This window comes from Phoxinus phoxinus, assembly GCF_949152265.1.
Source record: "Phoxinus phoxinus genome assembly, chromosome: 16".
In the NCBI taxonomy this organism is placed as follows: Eukaryota; Metazoa; Chordata; class Actinopteri; order Cypriniformes; family Leuciscidae; genus Phoxinus; species Phoxinus phoxinus.
In genome coordinates, this window is record NC_136891.1 from 179,407 (window position 1) to 201,906 (window position 22,500).

Sequence of the window (22,500 nt, forward strand, 5' to 3'; positions counted from 1 at the left end):
TCAGGTGTGTGTGTGTGTGTGTGTGTGTGTGTCAGCAGACTCCGTCCTCAGGTGTGTGTGTGTGTCAGCAGACTCCGTCCTCAGGTGTGTGTGTGTGTCAGCAGACTCCGCCCTCAGGTGTGTGTGTGTGTGTGTGTGTGTGTCAGCAGACTCCGTCCTCAGGTGTGTGTGTGTGTCAGCAGACTCCGTCTTCAGGTGTGTGTGTGTGTGTGTGTGTCCGTCAGCAGACTCCGTCCTCAGGTGTGTGTGTGTGTGTGTGTCCGTCAGCAGACTCCGTCCTCAGGTGTGTGTGTGTGTGTGTGTGTCCGTCAGCAGACTCCGTCCTCAGGTGTGTGTGTGTGTCAGCAGACTCCGTCTTCAGGTGTGTGTGTGTGTGTGTGTCCGTCAGCAGACTCCGTCCTCAGGTGTGTGTGTGTGTGTGTGTCCGTCAGCAGACTCCGTCCTCAGGTGTGTGTGTGTGTGTGTGTCCGTCAGCAGACTCCGTCCTCAGGTGTGTGTGTGTGTGTGTGTGTGTGTGTATGTATGTGTGTGTGTGTGTGTGTGTGAGCTCATTGTCTCTCTGTGTGTTTCAGGGTCGCTCAAACCCGCTGTGAGGCCTGAGGACGTCGTTCAGAGTGTTTTAACAGGTACGGCTCTGCAGTGTGTAATGGTTTGATCTGATCTCAGATGTTCAGTGGTTCAGATGATCAGATCTACACCTGTTGACCTGTTGATCCTCAAACACTTCCTTACGCTGATTTAAGCTTTATTTCCACAGCGTTTTATACCGTACAGATCGTTTCAAAGCAGCTTCACAGTAATAAACAGGAAAATAACGTCATCAGAGATCAGACATTCAGATTCAGCTCTACAGAAGACAATAGAGTCATTATTCAGATCAGTTAAGTACAGTTGTAAAGTTCATCAGTGATTTAATTAATTTGATCTCATGATCATACACATTCTTAAGGACATTAAAAGAGGCTTAATATCCAGCAATATTATTGATCTGACTGCACTGATACTATCAGATGAGAACAGAACTAGAACTGAACTGAATAATGACTGTAGAGCTGTTTCATTTTCACAAATTGTTTATACTGTATACAGAAATGACAACTTTTTTTACTTCAAATGATTTGTTACATTTGTGCTTGAAAATGACAATACGATTCTTGATTGGGCTTGTTGTTTTACATTTTGGGCTTATGTGTATTCTGCAAATGTATTTGTTACAAGTGTAATTCTTTAATGAGATATATATATATACTGTATATACACACACACTATATTGGCAGAAGTTTTGGGACGTCTGCCTTTACATACACATGCTAATTTATTGACATCCCATTCTTAATCCGTAGGGTTTAATATGGAGTTGCTGTTACTCTTCTGGGAAGGCTTTCCACAAGGTTTAGGATTGTGTTTTTTGAACATTCTTCTAGAAGTGCATTTGTGAGGTCAGGTACTGATGTTGGACGAGGATCTCTCAGTCTCCGCTGTAATTCATCCTAAAGCTGTTCTATCGGGTTGAGGTCAGGACTCTGTGCCGGCCGGTCCAGTTCCTCCACACCACACTCCTCATCCATGTTTTTATGGTCCTGCTCTGTGCACTGGAGCGCAGTCACGCTGCATGCCACACTTTACACCACTGCATCCCATTCTTTACACCACTGCATGCCACACTTTACACCACTGCATCCCATTCTTTACACCACTGCATGCCACACTTTACACCACTGCATCCCACTCTTTACCCCACTGCATCCCACACTTTACACCACTGCATCCCACTCTTTACCCCACTGCATGCCACGCTTTACACCACTGCACCCCACGCTTTACACCACTGCACCCCACGCTTTACACCACTGCACCCCACGCTTTACACCACTGCACCCCACGCTTTACACCACTGCACCCCACGCTTTACACCACTGCACCCCACGCTTTACACCACTGCACCCCACGCATTACACCACTGCACCCCACGCTTTACACCACTGCACCCCACGCTTTACACCACTGCACCCCACGCTTTACACCACTGCACCCCACGCTTTACACCACTGCACCCCACGCTTTACACCACTGCATCCCACGCTTTACACCACTGCACCCCACGCTTTACACCACTGCATCCCACGCTTTACACCACTGCATCCCACGCTTTACACCACTGCACCCCACGCTTTACACCACTGCACCCCACGCTTTACACCACTGCACCCCACACTTTACTCCACTGCACCCCACGCTTTACACCACTGCACCCCACGCTTTACACCACTGCATCCCACACTTTACACCACTGCACCCCACGCTTTACACCACTGCACCCCACTCTTTAACCCACTGCACCCCACGCTTTACACCACTGCATCCCACGCTTTACACCACTGCATCCCACGCTTTACACCACTGCACCCCACGCTTTACTCCACTGCACCCCACGCTTTACTCCACTGCACCCCACGCTTTACTCCACTGCACCCCACGCTTTACTCCACTGCACCCCACGCTTTACCCCACTGCACCCCACGCTTTACTCCACTGCACCCCACGCTTTACTCCACTGCACCCCACGCTTTACTCCACTGCACCCCACGCTTTACTCCACTGCACCCCACGCTTTACTCCACTGCACCCCACTCTTTACTCCACTGCATCCCACGCTTTACTCCACTGCATCCCACGCTTTACTCCACTGCATCCCACGCTTTACTCCACTGCACCCCACGCTTTACTCCACTGCACCCCACTCTTTACTCCACTGCACCCCACGCTTTACTCCACTGCATCCCACGCTTTACTCCACTGCACCCCGCGCTTTACTCCACTGCACCCCACGCTTTACACCACTGCATCCCACGCTTTACTCCACTGCACCCCACGCTTTACTCCACTGTAGCCCACTCTTTAACCCACTGCACCCCACACTTTACACCACTGCACCCCACTCTTTAACCCACTGCACCCCACGCTTTACTCCACTGCATCCCACGCTTTACTCCACTGCACCCCACGCTTTACTCCACTGCACCCCACGCTTTACTCCACTGCACCCCACTCTTTACTCCACTGCACCCCACGCTTTACTCCACTGCACCCCACGCTTTACTCCACTGCATCCCACGCTTTACTCCACTGCACCCCACGCTTTACTCCACTGCAGCCCACGCTTTACACCACTGCACCCCACGCTTTACTCCACTGCATCCCACGCTTTACTCCACTGCACCCCACGCTTTACTCCACTGCACCCCACGCTTTACTCCACTGCATCCCACGCTTTACTTCACTGCATCCCACGCTTTACTCCACTGCAGCCCACGCTTTACACCACTGCACCCGACGCTTTACTCCACTGCACCCCACGCTTTACTCCACTGCACCCCACGCTTTACACCACTGCACCCCACGCTTTACTCCACTGCACCCCACGCTTTACCCCACTGCACCCCACGCTTTACTCCACTGCACCCCACGCTTTACACCACTGCACCCCACGCTTTACTCCACTGCACCCCACGCTTTACACCACTGCACCCCACGCTTTACTCCACTGCACCCCACGCTTTACACCACTGCACCCCACGCTTTACCCCACTGCATGCCACGCTTTACCCCACTGCATGCCACACTTTACACCACTGCATCCCATTCTTTACACCACTGCATGCCACACTTTACACCACTGCATCCCACTCTTTACCCCACTGCATGCCACACTTTACACCACTGCATCCCACTCTTTACACCACTGCATCCCACACTTTACACCACTGCATCCCACGCTTTACTCCACTGCATCCCACACTTTACACCACTGCATCCCACTCTTTACCCCACTGCATGCCACACTTTACACCACTGCATCCCACACTTTACACCACTGCATCCCACTCTTTACACCACTGCATCCCACACTTTACACCACTGCATCCCACGCTTTACTCCACTGCATCCCACTCTTTACACCACTGCATGCCACGCTTTACTCCACTGCATCCCACGCTTTTTCTCCACTGCATCCCACTCTTTACACCACTGCATGCCACACTTTACACCACTGCATCCCACTCTTTACACCACTGCATCCCACGCTTTACACCACTGCATCCCACTCTTTACACCACTGTATCCCACGCTTTACACCACTGTACCCCACGCTTTACACCACTGTATCCCACTCTATACACCACTGCATCCCACACTTTACACCACTGCATCCCACGCTTTACACCACTGCATCCCACGCTTTACACCACTGCATCCCACACTTTACACCACTGCACCCCACGCTTTACCCCACTGCACCCCACGCTTTACATCACTGCACCCCACGCTTTACACCACTGCATCCCACGCTTTACACCACTGCATCCCACTCTTTATACCACTGCATCCCACGATTTATACCACAGCATTCCACTCTTTACACCACTGCATCCCACGCTTTACACCACTGCATCCCAAACTATGCATTGCTCTTGGTGATGTGAGGCTTGGATGGAGCTGCTCGGCCATGGAAACCCATTCCATGAAGCTCTACACACTGTTCTTGAGCTAATCTGAAGGCCAGGAGTTTGGAGGTCTGTAGCTGTTGACTCTGCAGAAAGTTGGAGACTTCTGCGCACTGTGAGTCTCAGCATGCTCTGACCCTGCTCTGGGATTTTACGTGGCCAAACACTTCATAGGAGTTGCTGTTGTTCCCAATTGCTTCCACTTTGTTATAATACCACTAACAGTTGACCGTGGAATATTTAATAGTGATGAAATTTCACGAATGGATAGGTGGCAACTGTGCATCTATATATACAACTGTGTCCATGGAAGTGATTGGAATACCCAAATTCAATGATTTGGAGGGTTGTCCCAATACTTTTGGAAATATAGTGTGTGTATATGTATATATATATATATATATATATATATATATATATATATATATAAGATGAGTGTAAATTACTGTGTTGTGACTGCGGAACTTTTGGGGACATTTAAACTTGTGCAAAACAATCCCGCACCCTGTTGTAAAGCACATACAAACAATATTACTTTAATTGAACATGAATAGCTAGTATGCGATGTTTCTTTTGATATTTGACGATAATGGCGCTCTGCTCTCGTCTCGTCCAGGTTACGTTCTTCATGAAGTAGAGATGTGTGCGTGACCAAGTAGAGTCAGTGTAGCTTGCAGCGCCATCTGTTGGTGACAATAATCACTACACGATCGTGTGTGTGTGTGTGTGTGTGTGTGTGTGTGTGTGTGTGTGTGTGTGTGTGTGTGTGTGTGTGTGTGTGTGTGTGTGTGTGTGTGTGTGTGTGTGTGTGTGTGTGTGTGTGTGTGTGTGTGTGTGTGTTTGCTTGACAGAGGTGGACGCTCAGACTGTAGATGAACTGAAACAGCTGAAGGGTTATTCAAGGGAACAGAAGAGGCAGTACAAGGAATTAAAGGAGCTCATGAAGAAACACAACAAGAAAACCAATGACTTGATCAATGAACACGCGTTGAAACAGAAGCATCTGCTGAGCGAGTTCCTGCGGCGCAGGTCGGCCCTGCAGAAGAGGTGAGTTGGGTGAGTTGGGTGAGCTGGGTGAGCTGGGTGAGCTGTGTGAGTTGGGTGAGTTGAGTGAGCTGGGTGAGTTGGGTAAGTTGGGTGAGCTGGGTTGGTTGGGTGAGTTGAGTGAGTTGGGTAAGTTGGGTGAGCTGGGTTGGTTGGGTGAGTTGGGTGAGCTGAGTGAGTTGGGTGAGCTGGGTGGGTTGGGTGGGTTGGGTGAGGTGGGTGAGCTAGGTGAGGTGGGTGAGCTGGGTGAGCTAGGTGAGGTGGGTGAGCTGGGTGGGTTGGGTGAGTTGAGTGAGCTGGGTGAGCTGGGTTGGTTGGGTGAGGTTTGTGAGTGAGTTGGGTGAGCTGGGTGGGTTGGGTGAGCTGGGTGAGTTGAGTGAGTTGGGTGAGTTGGGTAAGTTGGAAGAGCTGGGTGAGCTGGGTTGGTTGGGTGAGGTTTGTGAGTGAGTTGGGTGAGCTGGGTGGGTTGGGTGAGTTGGGTGAGCTGGGTTGGTTGGGTGAGCTGGGTTAGTTGGGTGAGCTGGGTGAGTTGGGTAAGTTGGGAGAGCTGGGTGAGCTGGGTTGGTTGGATGAGGTTTGTGAGTGATATGGGTGAGCTGGGTGGGTTGGGTGAGCTAGGTGGGTGGGGTGAGCTGGGTGAGTTGGGTGGGTTGGGTGAGCAGGGTGAGGTGGGTGAGCTGGGTTAGTTGGGTGAGCTGGGTGGGTGGGGTGAGCTGGGTGAGGTGGGTGAGCTGGGTTAGTTGGGTGAGCTGGGTGGGTGGGGTGAGCTGGGTGAGGTGGGTGAGCTGGGTTAGTTGGGTGAGCTGGGTTAGGTGGGTGAGCTGGGTTAGTTGGGTTAGTTGGGTGAGCTGGGTGGGGTGAGGTGGGTGAGCTGGGTGAGCTGGGTGAGGTGGGTGAGCTGGGTGAGCTGGGTGAGGTGGGTGAGCTGGGTGAGGTGGGTGAGCTGGGTGAGGTGGGTGAGCTGGGTTAGTTGGGTGAGCTGGGTGGGTTGGCTGGGTCGGGTGAGCTGGGTGGGGTGAGCTGGGTGAGGTGGGTGAGGTGGGTGAGCTGGGTTAGTTGGGTGAGCTGGGTGGGTGGGGTGAGGTGGGTGAGCTGGGTGAGGTGGGTGAGGTGGGTGAGGTGGGTGAGCTGGGTGAGCTGTGTGAGTTGGGTGAGTTGAGTGAGCTGGGTGAGTTGGGTAAGTTGGGTGAGCTGGGTTGGTTGGGTGAGTTGAGTGAGTTGGGTAAGTTGGGTGAGCTGGGTTGGTTGGGTGAGTTGGGTGAGCTGAGTGAGTTGGGTGAGCTGGGTGGGTTGGGTGGGTTGGGTGAGCTGGGTGAGCTAGGTGAGGTGGGTGAGCTGGGTGAGCTAGGTGAGGTGGGTGAGCTGGGTGGGTTGGGTGAGTTGAGTGAGCTGGGTGAGCTGGGTTGGTTGGGTGAGTTGAGTGAGTTGGGTAAGTTGGGTGAGCTGGGTTGGTTGGGTGAGTTGGGTGAGCTGAGTGAGTTGGGTGAGCTGGGTGGGTTGGGTGGGTTGGGTGAGCTGGGTGAGCTAGGTGAGGTGGGTGAGCTGGGTGAGCTAGGTGAGGTGGGTGAGCTGGGTGGGTTGGGTGAGTTGAGTGAGCTGGGTGAGCTGGGTTGGTTGGGTGAGGTTTGTGAGTGAGTTGGGTGAGCTGGGTGGGTTGGGTGAGTTGGGTGAGCTGGGTTGGTTGGGTGAGCTGGGTGAGTTGAGTGAGTTGGGTGAGTTGGGTAAGTTGGAAGAGCTGGGTGAGCTGGGTTGGTTGGGTGAGGTTTGTGAGTGAGTTGGGTGAGCTGGGTGGGTTGGGTGAGTTGGGTGAGCTGGGTTGGTTGGGTGAGCTGGGTTAGTTGGGTGAGCTGGGTGAGTTGGGTAAGTTGGGAGAGCTGGGTGAGCTGGGTTGGTTGGATGAGGTTTGTGAGTGATATGGGTGAGCTGGGTGGGTTGGGTGAGCTAGGTGGGTGGGGTGAGCTGGGTGAGTTGGGTGGGTTGGGTGAGCAGGGTGAGGTGGGTGAGCTGGGTTAGTTGGGTGAGCTGGGTGGGTGGGGTGAGCTGGGTGAGGTGGGTGAGCTGGGTTAGTTGGGTGAGCTGGGTGGGTGGGGTGAGCTGGGTGAGGTGGGTGAGCTGGGTTAGTTGGGTGAGCTGGGTTAGGTGGGTGAGCTGGGTTAGTTGGGTTAGTTGGGTGAGCTGGGTGGGGTGAGGTGGGTGAGGTGGGTGAGCTGGGTGAGCTGGGTGAGGTGGGTGAGCTGGGTGAGCTGGGTGAGGTGGGTGAGCTGGGTGAGGTGGGTGAGCTGGGTGAGGTGGGTGAGCTGGGTTAGTTGGGTGAGCTGGGTGGGTTGGCTGGGTCGGGTGAGCTGGGTGGGGTGAGCTGGGTGAGGTGGGTGAGGTGGGTGAGCTGGGTTAGTTGGGTGAGCTGGGTGGGTGGGGTGAGGTGGGTGAGCTGGGTGAGGTGGGTGAGGTGGGTGAGGTGGGTGAGCTGGGTGAGGTGGGTGAGCTGGGTGAGGTGGGTTAGTTGGGTGAGCTGGGTGGGTGGGGTGAGGTGGGTGAGCTGGGTGAGGTGGGTGAGGTGGGTTAGTTGGGTGAGGTGGGTGAGGTGGGTTAGTTGGGTGAGCTGGGTGGGTGGGGTGAGGTGGGTGAGCTGGGTGAGGTGGGTGAGGTGGGTGAGGTGGGTGAGCTGGGTGAGGTGGGTGAGGTGGGTGAGGTGGGTGAGGTGGGTGAGCTGGGTGAGCTGGGTGAGCTGGGTGGGTTGGGTGAGCTGGGTGAGCTGGGTGAGCTGGGTGAGGTGGGTGAGCTGGGTGAGGTGGGTGAGGTGGGTGAGGTGGGTGAGCTGGGTGAGCTGGGTGAGGTGGGTGAGCTGGGTGAGCTGGGTGAGGTGGGTGAGGTGGGTGAGCTGGGTGGGTTGGGTGAGCTGGGTGGGTTGGGTGAGCTGGGTGAGCTGGGTGAGGTGGGTGAGCTGGGTGAGCTGGGTGAGCTGGGTGAGGTGGGTTAGTTGGGTGAGGTGGGTGAGGTGGGTGAGCTGGGTGAGCTGGGTGAGGTGGGTGAGCTGGGTGGGTTGGGTGAGCTGGGTGGGTTGGGTGAGCTGGGTGAGCTGGGTGAGGTGGGTGAGCTGGGTGAGCTGGGTGAGCTGGGTGAAGTGGGTGAGGTGGGTTAGTTGGGTGAGCTGGGTGAGGTGGGTGAGCTGGGTGGGTTGGGTGAGCTGGGTGAGGTGGGTGAGCTGGGTGAGGTGGGTGAGGTGGGTGAGCTGGGTGAGCTGGGTGAGGTGGGTGAGCTGGGTGAGGTGGGTGAGGTGGGTGAGCTGGGTGGGTTGGGTGGGTTGGGTGAGCTGGGTGAGCTGGGTGAGGTGGGTGAGGTGGGTGAGCTGGGTGAGCTGGGTGAGCTGGGTGAGGTGGGTTAGTTGGGTGAGGTGGGTGAGGTGGGTGAGCTGGGTGAGGTGGGTGAGGTGGGTGAGCTGGGTGGGTTGGGTGAGCTGGGTGAGCTGGGTTAGTTGGGTGAGCTGGGTGAGCTGGGTGAGCTGGGTTAGTTGGGTAAGCTGGGTGAGGTGGGTGAGGTGGGTGAGGTGGGTGAGCTGGGTGAGGTGGGTGAGGTGGGTGAGCTGGGTGGGTTGGGTGAGCTGGGTGGGTTGGGTGAGCTGGGTGAGCTGGGTGAGCTGGGTGAGCTGGGTGAGGTGGGTTAGTTGGGTGAGGTGGGTGAGGTGGGTGAGCTGGGTGGGTTGGGTGAGCTGGGTGAGCTGGGTTAGTTGGGTGAGCTGGGTGAGCTGGGTGAGCTGGGTTAGTTGGGTAAGCTGGGTGGGTTGGGTGAGCAGGGTGAGTTCAGGGAGTTCGTGAGTTCGGAGAGGTGGGCCTGTGTTTGTGCTGGGTCTGAACGCTCGTGTCCCTGCAGGAGCGTCTCCCATCAGGATCCGGATCTGATGGGCCTGGAGCAAGAGAGATGTCAGAAACTCAGTGAACTGAAGAATCAGCAGCAGCAGCAGCTCCTCACGCTGAGACAGGAGCAGTTCTACAGCGAGAAGTACCTCAAGCGAGAGCACGTCAGACTGGTGAATACTGTCTGATCATTATAGGAGACTCCGTGGGGAATACAGGGACTGAGATGTGCACACAACTCTGTACACATGCGTCCAGACATTAAAGGAGTAGTTCACTTTAAAATAAAAAATTAGCCCATAATTAGTTAATATGAAACTCACCCTCAGTCATCCTAGGTGTATATGACATTCTTCTTTCAGATGAATACAATCTATTATTAAAAAGTTATATTAAAAAATATCCTGGCTCTTCCAAGCTTTATAATGGAAGTGAATGGCCATTTCTGTTTCTGTTTCGAATTCCATAAAAGTGCATCTGTCCATCATAAAAGTGCATCTGTCCATCATAAAAGTGCATCTGTCCATCATAAAAGTGCATCTATCCATCATAAAAGTGCATCTGTCCATCATAAAAGTGCATCTGTCCATCATAAAAGTGCATCTGTCCATCATAAAAGTGCATCTATCCATCATAAAAGTGCATCTGTCCATCATAAAAGTGCATCTGTCCATCATAAAAGTGCATCTGTCCATCATAAAAGTGCATCTGTCCATCATAAAAGTGCATCTGTCCATCATAAAAGTGCATCTATCCATCATAAAAGTGCATCTGTCCATCATAAAAGTGCATCTGTCCATCATAAAAGTGCATCTGTCCATCATAAAAGTGCATCTGTCCATCATAAAAGTGCTCCAAACGGCTCCTCTGGGTTGATAAAGGCCTTCTGAAGCGAAGCGATGCGTTCGTGTAAGAAAAAAAAAAATTCATATTGAAAGCGTTACAAAGTCAAATTCTAGCTTCCGGCCAAACAAACACACTCAGTCTACTGACGCCTACATTGCAACTTACGCAACTCATGATGTCAGAAGTAGTGTAGTGCGTCATGGCGTAGCATAAATATCAGTAAATATCATCAGTACGTCGCATTACTCACATAAGTTGTGCTTAGACTTAAGTCAAATCCGTATGTTCGTTTGGCTAGTAACTAGTTATTTTACTTTATAAAGTTTTAAACATGGATATTTTTATTACACAGACTCGTCGCTTTGCTTCAGAAGGCCTTTATTAGAGGAGTTTGTTTATGATGGATAGACAAACTGTTGGTTGCAATCCACTGCCATTATAAAGCTTGGGTTAGCCAAGCCAGGACATGTTTTAATATAACTCCGATTGTATTCGTCTGAGAGAAGAATGTCATATACACCTAGGATGGCTGGAGGGTTAGTAAATCATGGGCTAATTTTCATTTTAAAGTGAACTACTACTTAATTGGATTATTTGGCTATTTTACCAACATTTTGCCGTGATTCACTTGTACCCACAACACAAAATGAAATTTTATTAATTTGTCATTTGTGAATCTTTTGTGAACGAGCTTTAACTAACCTTAATCACATTATCATGGTTAGGGCTTTAACTCGGTAGAGTGGGTTGGTATATATGAACACAGTCGATGTTTGTCGAGGTTTCTTGTCATCTTGTAGTAGAACTGACTTTTCGCAACTGTAACAGACTCCTGTTTCTTTTTTTGTGTGTGATTTTTATATTTATTAAACATTTAGTGTATAACTATAACAACAAAGCCCAAGATCCACCCACAATCATAAAAAAAATCAATAAACAATATGACAAGAAAAATCTAATAAAACTGACCAAACCGATATATAGAAAGATCTCGAAGAGACATGTTTCTAATGAGCGTGATTCAATGATGCGTGTTTGAACAGACGGTCATACGTTCACTCACTCAAGTCATGTACTTTTATAACGCTTTCACAATACACATCCAGTCTCAACTGCAACAAATGATGTTCTTCCTCAAGGTTTCTGTCTCGTTTTCCAGCACAAATATCTAAACATTTTTAAATCAAGAGACATTTACTGGAGAAGAAACATGACTGAAGATTTAAGTCTTGTTTTATAAAAAATGCATGTGAGTTTGTGCTCAAAACAAATATCTGCCAATGGAGTCAGAAAAATCATCTTAATTCAAAGGGAAAACAAGTAAAGACTGAAATACTGAGGAAGAGCGTCATTTGTTGTAGTGGACGGTCTACTATACTTATCTGGCCGATATGACGATATACTGTATAATCCTCTGTATTTATTTAATAGATGTATCAGTGCTATCATGAAACCGATGAAGTGACAGATCAAATATGGTGCAGGGACTTTGAGGAGTCAGCGATGTGTTTGCTGCTGGTTAGTGTGTGAACAGTGTTGGCTCACACACACGTTGTGTTTCTCTTCATCTGTAGCTGGTAGAGAAGCTGGTGACCGTGGCGGAGGAGTGTCAGACTAACCAGCTGAAGAAACTCAAAGATCTGTGTGAGAAGTAAGTCAACATCACTGCACATCTTTCACTCGCCCGCATGACGCTCACACACGCATGACTCGCTTTCTTCTGTGGAACAGTAAAGAAGATACTCTGAGAAATCTCCAGTCATTTTGTCTGATGTCGTTTGGACACAGACGTTCCTCAAAATATCTTCTTTGGAGCGATTCTGATTTCTTTTTCTTCAGAGAAAACAAAGACTTGAAGAAAAGGATGGACAAGAGACGACAGGAGAAGTTTCAGGAAGCCAGAACGCTGGAGAAAACTCTGACTGACGAGTGAGTGACTTTAACCCATCAGTCTTATGATCATGTTAGACGTGTTCACAGATCAACATCTCTACCGTCCATCAGTTTGGCTTCGGCGACATTCGGCTTCACTTTGATTTTTTAGACATTCTACTAACTATTCTTAACTTTGCAACTATATGTCAACTAACTCTCATTAGAGTATTAGTGGAGTGTGAGGTTAGGTGTTGGTAGAATAAGTTGACATGTAGTTGCAAAGTTACTTATAGTCAGTAGAACATTTAAAGCAGATCATCGAAATAACACAACAATATCAATCTTCTTACCAGATGACTAGAGTTAGTGGTTGTTGAACAGGAATGTTCTCCTGTTATTGATCCATCATCTTTACTCACTGCTTGACACTGACATGTAAAATCATCCTGTTCTGTAGGAAAAAGATGGAGATGAACAGATCGCACGTGAATGAGGTGGTGCAGTCCATCAGACGGGTGAGTGGTTATCGGGGACTAGTTAATATACTAATGCTAAAATAATGATAAATACTGCTGGCCAATGCAGGAATACTAGCAGGAATACTAGTTAAAGGAGTCATGACCTGTAATTTTCACTTTTCCACGAGAATCAATGTATGTTATGATTGCCTAACGATTATACACTGGCCGGGAAGCCGATATTTAAAAGTGAAGCGTTTGTTTACCCCAGGGTTCGTAAACCAGCCCACGTGCACGCGCACTCAAACACGAGATTTTAATTTCTGCCCCGTCTTGACGTCAAGACAGGGCCGGATACACCATATATGGACACCGCAGACCCTCTCCCCCTCATATTCAGTCGCGAAAGATGCAGAAACGTAGTGCACTTGCTCTGTTGTTGACTGCCAGAATCAACATGTAACTTAAATGTGTTTTCTCTCCCAAGAACGGACCAAGCTGTCAGGGACCAGTGGATTAAATTCATTTTTAATGACGCGGTTCCTACAACCCTTCCCACTGGCTTAACGTTAGGTGTCTGTGCTAATCATTTTACGCCGGAATCGTTCACAAATTTGAATGTCTAAAAAACCACAACGTGAAACAAGGCAAAAACACCACATGATAGCAAACATTGATCTCAATAACCACTGTAAGCTGATAAAAAAAGTAGACTACATCTCCGTTAATGTAATCTACAGTAAATAAAAGGTATAATGTATGTCTCAGTCAAAATGATTGTCTTTACCATTCAGAGACATCTTGATGTAGACGTCCTTCCATCGACTCTACATCTTCCCTGTCCAGCTCAGGTTCAGAGTCCGGCTCGTGCATATACGGCTGAATCCCGTAGTTCGCGGCCAGGTCGGGTTCATTCACAACTTGCGCCATGATGTCATTTTGGAATGATATGCGGTGTCAACCCCCCTCCTTCCTGCCACCAATCAACGCGCCCCTCATTTGCATTATTAAAATGACCGTCCACGACAGCCAAAATATCGCATCAGATCTCGCGAGACAATAATGCCTTCAGAAATAAGGGTCAGAGGAGCTCTGTGTTTATTTTTTTCCACTTTTCTTTTTTAGAAGGGCCTGAAAGACTATAATAGAGCGTGGGTATCCACGGTAATACTAGGTTATGACTCCTTTAACCCCTGCTGGTCAGTGCAGGAAAAACAGTTAACCCCTGCTGGTCAGTACAGGAATACTAGTTAACACCTGCTGGTCAGTGCAGGAATACCAGTTAACCCCTGCTGGTCAATGGAGGAATACTAGTTAACCCTTACTGGTCAGTACAGGAATACTAATTAACCCCTGCTGGTCAGTACAGGAATACTAGTTAAGCCCTACTGGTCAATGCTGCAATAATAGTTAAACCCTGCTGGTCAATGCAGGAATACTAGGTAACCCCCCCCCCCCCCCTGGCTAATGCAGGAATACTAGTTAACCCCTGCTGGTCAGTACAGGAATACTAATTAACCCCTGCTGGTCAGTACAGGAATACTAGTTAAGCCCTACTGGTCAATGCTGCAATAATAGTTAAACCCTGCTGGTCAATGCAGGAATACTAGGTAACCCCCCCCCCCCCCCCTGGCTAATGCAGGAATACTAGTTAACCCCTGCTGGTCAGTACAGGAATACTAATTAACCCTTGCTCGTCAATGCAGGAATACTAGTTTACCCCTACTGGTCAATGCAGAAATACTAGTTAACCCCTGCTGGTCAATGCAGGAATACTAGTTAACCCCTGCTGGTCAATGCAGGAATACTAGTTAACCCCTGCTGGTCAATGCAGGAATACTAGTTAAGCCCTACTGGTCAATGCTGCAATAATAGTTAAACCCTGCTGGTCAATGCAGGAATACTAGGTAACCCCCCCCCCCCCCCCTGGCCAATGCAGGAATACTAGTTAACCCCTGCTGGTCAGTACAGGAATACTAATTAACCCTTGCTCGTCAATGCAGGAATACTAGTTTACCCCTACTGGTCAATGCAGAAATACTAGTTAACCCCTGCTGGTCAATGCAGGAATACTAGTTAACCCCTGCTGGTCAATGCAGGAATACTAGTTAACCCCTGCTGGTCAATGCAGGAATACTAGTTTACCCCTACTGGTCAATGCAGAAATACTAGTTAACCCCTGCTGGTCAATGCAGGAATACTAGTTAACCCCTGCTGGTCAATGCAGGAATACTAGTTAACCCCTGCTGGTCAATGCAGGAATACTAGTTAACCCCTACTGGTCAATGCAGAAATACTAGTTAACCCCTGCTGGTCAATGCAGGAATACTAGTTAACCCCTGCTGGTCAATGCAGGAATACTAGTTAACCCCTGCTGGTCAATGCAGAAATACTAGTTTACCCCTACTGGTCAATGCAGAAATACTAGTTAACCCCTGCTGGTCAATGCAGGAATACTAGTTAACCCCTGCTGGTCAATGCAGGAATACTAGTTAACCCCTGCTGGTCAATGCAGGAATACTAGTTTACCCTTACTGGTCAATGCAGGAATACTAGTTAAACCCTGCTGGTCCATGCAGGAATACCAGTTATCCCCTTTCGGTCCATGCAGGAATACCAGTTAACCCCTTTCGGTCCATGCAGGAATACCAGTTAACCCCTTTCGGTCCATGCAGGAATACCAGTTATCCCTTTTCGGTCCATGCAGGAATACCAGTTATCCCCTGCTGGTCAATGCAAATGCATTCAGGAATTAAATGAGTAACATCAAGTGTCTTAAAGAGCATTTTAATGTGCAGAGCAAAAGTAGTCAAAGTGGCAAGATTTTGTGTACATCTTAAGTCACCCAGTGTGAGTTTCTAGTTTATTCAGGTTTTGTATTTAATCAATATCTCACTGTTCATCATGTGACCACCTGTGGGCCAATCACAGCCATGATGATGTTGTGGCAAAAATTCATCAAACAAACATCACTGCGTAAGGGAGACTCAGAGTCAAATTATAAAATTAAAAGTATTTATTCTTGCAAGAAGGAGCAGTCTAATACACAGCTGTTACCCTGTGCAGAAGAGTGACACACCCCCAGACAGACTGAACCAGCTTTTATCTAAGATTCAAGGTCTTCTTCTTCAGAGCCCTCCTCCCACAGTAGTTTTCCATCCAGTGGTTTTCCATAGACAAGGAAGCCATAACACTAGTTTCGATTCGTCACTAGAGCCAACTCCTAAGCCCTCCTTCACCAAATGGCCTTCTGACATCTAGGTCAGAGGTCCTCGTTCGTCTGTTCTCTGGAGTGTCTCTCCCTTCTGCCTTCCCAGGTACATAAACAGAATCTTCTCACACTAACAAGTGAGAGTCACACATGTGACATTCTTTGAATCATCTATATTTTACTAAAGATCAGTGAATATCATAAAATAGCCACTACACTCCTCACTTTTTATCATTATTAATCAAACATAATAATAATAATAACAATAATAATAAAATGCAAGTTCAAGTCATTACATCACCATCCTAAAAGATCAGTCTCCTTGAACCTGTGAAGAAAAAGTTTAGAATGAAGAAGCATAAGGCTGTTTTTTGTGGGGGAAAGCCCCATTAATTATTTAGCAAGCAAGTAAACAATTTACTAATGCCGGGCTCACTACCGCAGTCACACTAGTAAGGAAAAAGATTATAGCACAGTAGGAAAACAAACAGATAATAAATAAATAAATAAATAAAAATAAAAAAATAAAAAAAATCCCTCAGTTTCAAACCCTGTCCTTGTACGCCATCTCGTAACACGGATGACTGCTACTTTTAACCCTCTTTACATATCAATCGTTCTCAGAAAGAAAAAGAAAACATCAACACATTTAACTGTAATCTCTACTTGAATCATCTGCATAATTTTGTTCACCATCATCATCATCCAGATAGACTGTCATTTTCAATTGAACAGACATTCCAGTTTTCTCACATTCACCCCTGAATAACAAAATTATCAGAATAACACATACAATCATAACTCCTACACATTCAACATTTTCCCCATATCCATTTCCCTAACCATATTTTGTTCTTTTACTTTTAATTCAATCAGGCAGTGGTTCTACTTGATAAGCTTCAATAATCCCTATAATTTACATTAATTAATAGATCTTCTCTTCCTGAAAACATTTGCCTTAAATATTCTCTAATTAATCAGTAACCAATCAAATCATTTGTCATATACCAATATCAATACTAAGCCCTATTTCGATATAATCAAATAAAATCCTCAAAATCATCACAAAACCACATTCTTAATTCGTTAGTTGGCCAACATCCTCTCGTTCGCCCCATGGACTAATGGGATGGTTGCGGCCTGTTGGTGTAGGTGAGCGGCTTGGACCCAGGTGTCACCTGTGAATGGAGACTTTAAGTATTTTGTTAGTGATTTGTCTTTCCCTCATCCCTTTTGGTGTGACCTGTGGAATTTTTTTACCATCTGTTTACAAACTGAAACATATTATCATTAGACATTTCTTGCTTAATAAAGTCAGAGTCCTTTTCCCCTGAAAAACATATCCACGTTAACAAGTCAATATTCATACATTTGGAAAACAGAATCAGTTCAGCTTGATGCAATCCATCCTGACATTCTGAAAAAGGAAAATTTTAAAGTTATGCTCTGTACACCTTTCCACAATAATAACAATCAGGCCAGGACCGTTACCAAAATTCATCCATAGCCATTATTCAACACATTTTGCCCTGTCTCCCAATCCTCCATGCTCTCTGTAAAGCAAAACAAATTTCGAGGTTATCGTTAGATAGTAAAGTACGTAGTTTCCACGGCCTTCGATGTCCTGGCGTTTCCTGTTGAAACAATCCAGACAGCAATTTTGTTAGGCAGAAGAATGGCTTCTTTCAGGGCTTTACCCAATTACCCCTAGTGTTCTTCCCAACATTTATTCCTAATAAAACATAAAGCATCCCCCTTTTGATGGTCGACACAACTCGATCATCAATTTAACATAACATTTAACATAGTGTTTTCGATAAAGTTTACCCTCAACACTAACCCAACCATTGTCCTTCAGACAAATTTTCTCCAGACATCTTTCTCTGCCTCTGAAACAAAAATATTACATTCTTCACTTAAAGCCACAATTTCATTTTCTTATCGAAGGGCAACGGCCCTCAGTCTCGCCACGTATCCTGCTTTTTCAGGTCTGTTGTTTGGTCTTGCAACCATTTTTAAAAGTCAGGTCGTGCTGTACAGACTTGGTCAATGTCAGTCAAAAAAACAAAACAAAAACATTCTCCTCTTGTTTACGATAATCATATATGGCTCTCTGCATAATTTGATATTGACTTAGCCAATGTGTCACATCTTTGTTGTTGCTGTCAAATCTATAACATCTTCTTTTATTTCAACCCAGGATCTACAACTCCACAATTCCAATTTATATAAATACCTAAACTTATCCAAAAGTAATTCAAATCCACATCATAAATGACAAAAGTAATTACTATCAGACGGAGCGTGATCTTAAAGCTCGTCCCATGTTCTCTATCATCTTCTCATCAGATTCACTCAGCATTTGCCTTCTTTACAATTTGTCACTTGCCTTAACACATCTGTAATGAAAAAACACTCTCCAGAGGTTAAAGACACAATATACTCACTATTCAGGCGGAATAGCTGCCCTAAACTAACACAAGACATAAAGTGCTGTCCCCATCACACACACTTATGCTAGACACACATACAGCATGTTAACTGCTCATTTACAATGTTCGCTTTTTTTTTATATTAACTCTAAAAGTATAATATTTAAGGTTTAAATAAGATTTAACCTTCACATCTTTCTGTAGCTTTTATATAATTTTACATGGCCTTTCAAACCGTTTCAAATGTTCTATCTGTTCATTATTCATTTTTCTTTAGAAAAATCCGCTGGGTTGTTTTGGTTCATTATCATTATTTTGTTTAAACTTGCCTTACCAGGCCTGATAACAGAAAGACAAACAGAGTACCAAATCCCTTCCTCCACTCAGCAGTCTCTCTTACACAAATAATCTTTTCAAACAGCCTCCTAAGACTGAAACTTAATTAATCATAGTCTAGAACCCTTAATAGTTCACAAATGTTAATATACAAATGTTTAACTCAAATTAGAACCATTACAATAATCTAAAATACATTATGCTATGAGCATTCCTAAGATTGTCTTTAATTTGAATACTTGTATAAATTCTCAATTCCTAACCTTTGTTATCCAAACTCTACTAAAAACTGTCTTAATCTTTAGCCACCCACCATGTCTCATGATTTTCAGGAGTTAAAACCATCTTATAGACATATTAGTTCAAAATCAACACTTCTATAATTTTCCTTGCCCATAAGGCAACAACATCATGTTCCTGATATAAATTAATATTAATATTAATATTAATGTCTCCCCAACAAATAAAGACAATCAACTCATGGTCTCAGCTGGCTCTTGAAAGCACATTTCACATTAGCTCTTTATCTATAATTTCCATCAGACTTGTCACAATTGAAAACAAGCCATACAGTGAATTGCGGGGTTTTCTCTGGTGAGTGGTATAGAGGAACTTACATTATCTCGGTCAAACAATGCTCTGCTGACCCCACAATGCTCTGCTGACCCCAGTTGGCCTCTAGTAGTCAGCGCTCAACTCTCATACCTTCTCACATATAACACCTCCATCCGGAGATGCAGTGTCCGGGACCCCCTGCGTTAGAATGTCTCCTGGCCAGGAAAATCATCCCGTCTTTGAGTAGCCACGTACCCACTGGTGACCCGCTCGCATCACACAATCAGTTTCTTCAACAGAACTCAGCTGTTTTTCTGGAGCTTAGGAAAGACACATTCAGGAGTCACCTCTATCTGGACTGCATGCCTAATAAATGTTAAGGGAGACAGGTCAATAACAACAGTATTTAATCCTGTCTGAATCAACAGTGAACTTTATTCACATCCATCTATTCAGTGTACATCTATAGCATGGTCATAGGTCCTGTGTCATGGTGAAGGCTAAGATCAGACAAATACGTTACTGGTCCTAAAATAACAAAGTACAAAAATGTCACTTCTGTCATTCAGGTCTACATTATTATTTTAAAGACTTCTTTAAAGTCATTCAGTTTTACAAATCTAAAATATTTAAGTACAAATTGCCCTCTGAATGGCAATGATTTCCTTTAACATGATTTCTTTTAACATCTGTGTCTATAATTTTCAACTGAAACACTGTGCTTTACTAAATAGCTTATTGTCATGACAGGCTAGATAACAGCCTTCTGACATTGAATGAGACAGAGACTCTGAGGCCTTCAGGACTTGGTACACTTTTTTGTCATACTAAACATTCTCTACTTTATCTTTTAATTCTGGCAGCTTAAGGCATCTTTGCCAGAAATTACATACGTTTTCAATATTAAAATAATTTTATAGTTGTCTTTTGCCCATACATCAGGGAATTTAAACATTACAAATTTCCACTCATATTGAGTCAGTTTCAGCCAAGTCCCAATCTTATCTTTTGAAACCAAAACATCTTCTAGCTGCTTCATGGTCAACACTACCAAGCTGTTTGTTTAATCAGATCCCTTTCTACATTTTTTACATTTAGCAACAAATAGTTATTCTATTTCTCAATAACGTTTCATTAAAACATCTACATTTTAGTTGTCAGGTTTTCAATTACAACTTTATCTGACAATATTTTCCATATTTTCTCTTCTAGGGGTTTACCAATCTACAATTAGGATCTTCCAAAACCTTTTTTTTTTTAAGCGTTTCATTATAAGACAATCATATTTTTAGTTACCTTTACTTTTACAAATATTTTGCTTATCTGCAATTTACATCTACTGGTACTTTAGTTCTTTCCTTTTAAAAGGATTTCCTTACGACTTAAATCTTTCAACTTTCTTTTCTCTTTCAATCTACTTACGACTTCCATCTATCAACTTTCTTTTCTCTTTCAATCTACTTACGACTTCCATCTATCAACTTTCATTTCTCTTTCAATCTACTTACGACTTCCATCTATCAACTTTAATTTCTCTTTCAATCTACTTACGACTTCCATCTATCAACTTTCCTTTCTCTTCATTTACTTGCACTTTTCACTTTCCTTAGCACTGCATTCACATTCTTAGTTCTTTCTCAGACGAAAACTTTAATATCGTCTTCAAATCCTGTTCTACTTTCAAACCCACATTAATACGTCACTTTCACATTCCATCAACTTTCTTTTCTACCTTTCTGAGTGGTCATTTACAGTTACTGCTAAACGCAGCTGACCACAATTAAAACATTCTCTGTCCCCTTGCCTATAGTTCGATTACCTTGAGCTTTCTAGCAGCTCCAGCTTACTGACACCCTTGAAGCAGTGTGTCCCAATCAGAATGTAAACAGAGCTGATAAGCAGTTCTCTCTATTCTTTGACAGTCCACCAGTGGCGGATTCTATCACACTAGCCAAATCATAATCTTCATCATTATTGGCAGAACATTCATTTCCATAAACTGCACAAATGTATAAATTGTTTCTAAGCGGCTTCACAAAGTTTCTGTTTAACTTTAACACTTGTCCAGGGAAATTATCCCCGACCCATAATGTCCTTTATAAAACAGACTATGTCTTTTTTTCCCTCAATGACTTAATATCAACAAAATATCCGACATTTTACATTATTGAATTCCAAAATATGTCTTTACATCTCTCTAATTCGGTATTATTATCACCAACACTGATTACAATAGCAAGTACACATTTAACATCCGGAAGCCGGGCTGAATAAGCACGCGCTGTTGCTGTACTCCCAGCATAGCTGGAGTCTTTAGGTTCAAAAGATAATGGTCAAACCAAAAATAAACATAATTTCACTCTTTATTTTACAACTAAAATATAGAATTGTTCCCCATTTTGCTTAATGAAACATTCATTATCTTAAATCTTTTCAATCCCTGTTAATCATACTCAATACCTTATCATTATTATTTTTAATCTGAACCTCACTTTTCATACCATTTCTTAATCTGACTTAACAGGCGTTCATAAATAGTTCCATAAATTTTATCAGAAATGTTATTTTCATAACATACATTTTCTACAGTTGTTTTCTTCTCAAAATGGTTAGTCTGCAGATTCAACAAGTATTATCATTACTGTCTCTGTCCCACTTATCCTACTTACTGTTTTTACAGAAACCAAAATATCATATTACTCAAATCTCAATCCTTCACAAAGAGGATCAACTTTTGTTACAAAAAAATAATCTTCTGACATCTAATGTCATGCATCCATCTAATGGGTGAAAAATAAAAACCCTTTTATCAGTTATATTCAATCTTACTATATGGAAATACATTCTACATCGACTCTTTTATCTTTTTTCTTCTTCAAGCCAACAACTCATTGTCTTTTCACACTTTTACACACGTTGAACGCAGACACAACAACCTTTGTTTCTCTCTGCCCTGTTCAACTGATTCCCGCACCGTCTTTAATCTTGTTTCTCAATATCATACATTTCTGCCCTTAATTTCTATCTCATTTGACAAAACACCGGTGTACCAAATTTCGCAAGCTTGCTTTTGAGACTTCGCCATATTGACCGCTTATCTGCTTTCTGTGGATTTCTCTTTTACGCGCGTTCTCTTTATTTGTCAAGCGTCCCCGACAAACCCGACCTTTCTTTTAACCCAGTCGGACGGGTTACACTATTAGTGTCCTCCTAATTACGGTTTACCAAAAAATCTGTTACGACTTTCTTGGCTCCCCCTAATTAGCCTCAGCACCCAAAAATACTTTGCTCCGTGGTGGAACAATTAATTTCCAGGTACCTATCTGTATGAAATGTCTTGGTCTGTCACAGTTCTCAATTAATTCCAGATTATTTATCTGCTTGAAA

At 45.2% G+C, this 22,500-nt stretch overlaps 1 protein-coding gene across 1 annotated transcript in view; it reads left to right on the forward strand.

Moving 5' to 3' along the window:
• Positions 1 to 22,500, forward strand: part of plcb1l (phospholipase C beta 1-like) — a 165,937-nt gene that overhangs the window by 124,437 nt on the left and 19,000 nt on the right. Inside the window, 6 exon segments of the mRNA XM_079583437.1 lie at positions 573 to 626; positions 5,357 to 5,552; positions 9,417 to 9,573; positions 11,821 to 11,897; positions 12,086 to 12,175; positions 12,579 to 12,636. Of these exon segments, the coding sequence (XP_079439563.1) occupies positions 573 to 626; positions 5,357 to 5,552; positions 9,417 to 9,573; positions 11,821 to 11,897; positions 12,086 to 12,175; positions 12,579 to 12,636 (632 nt within the window).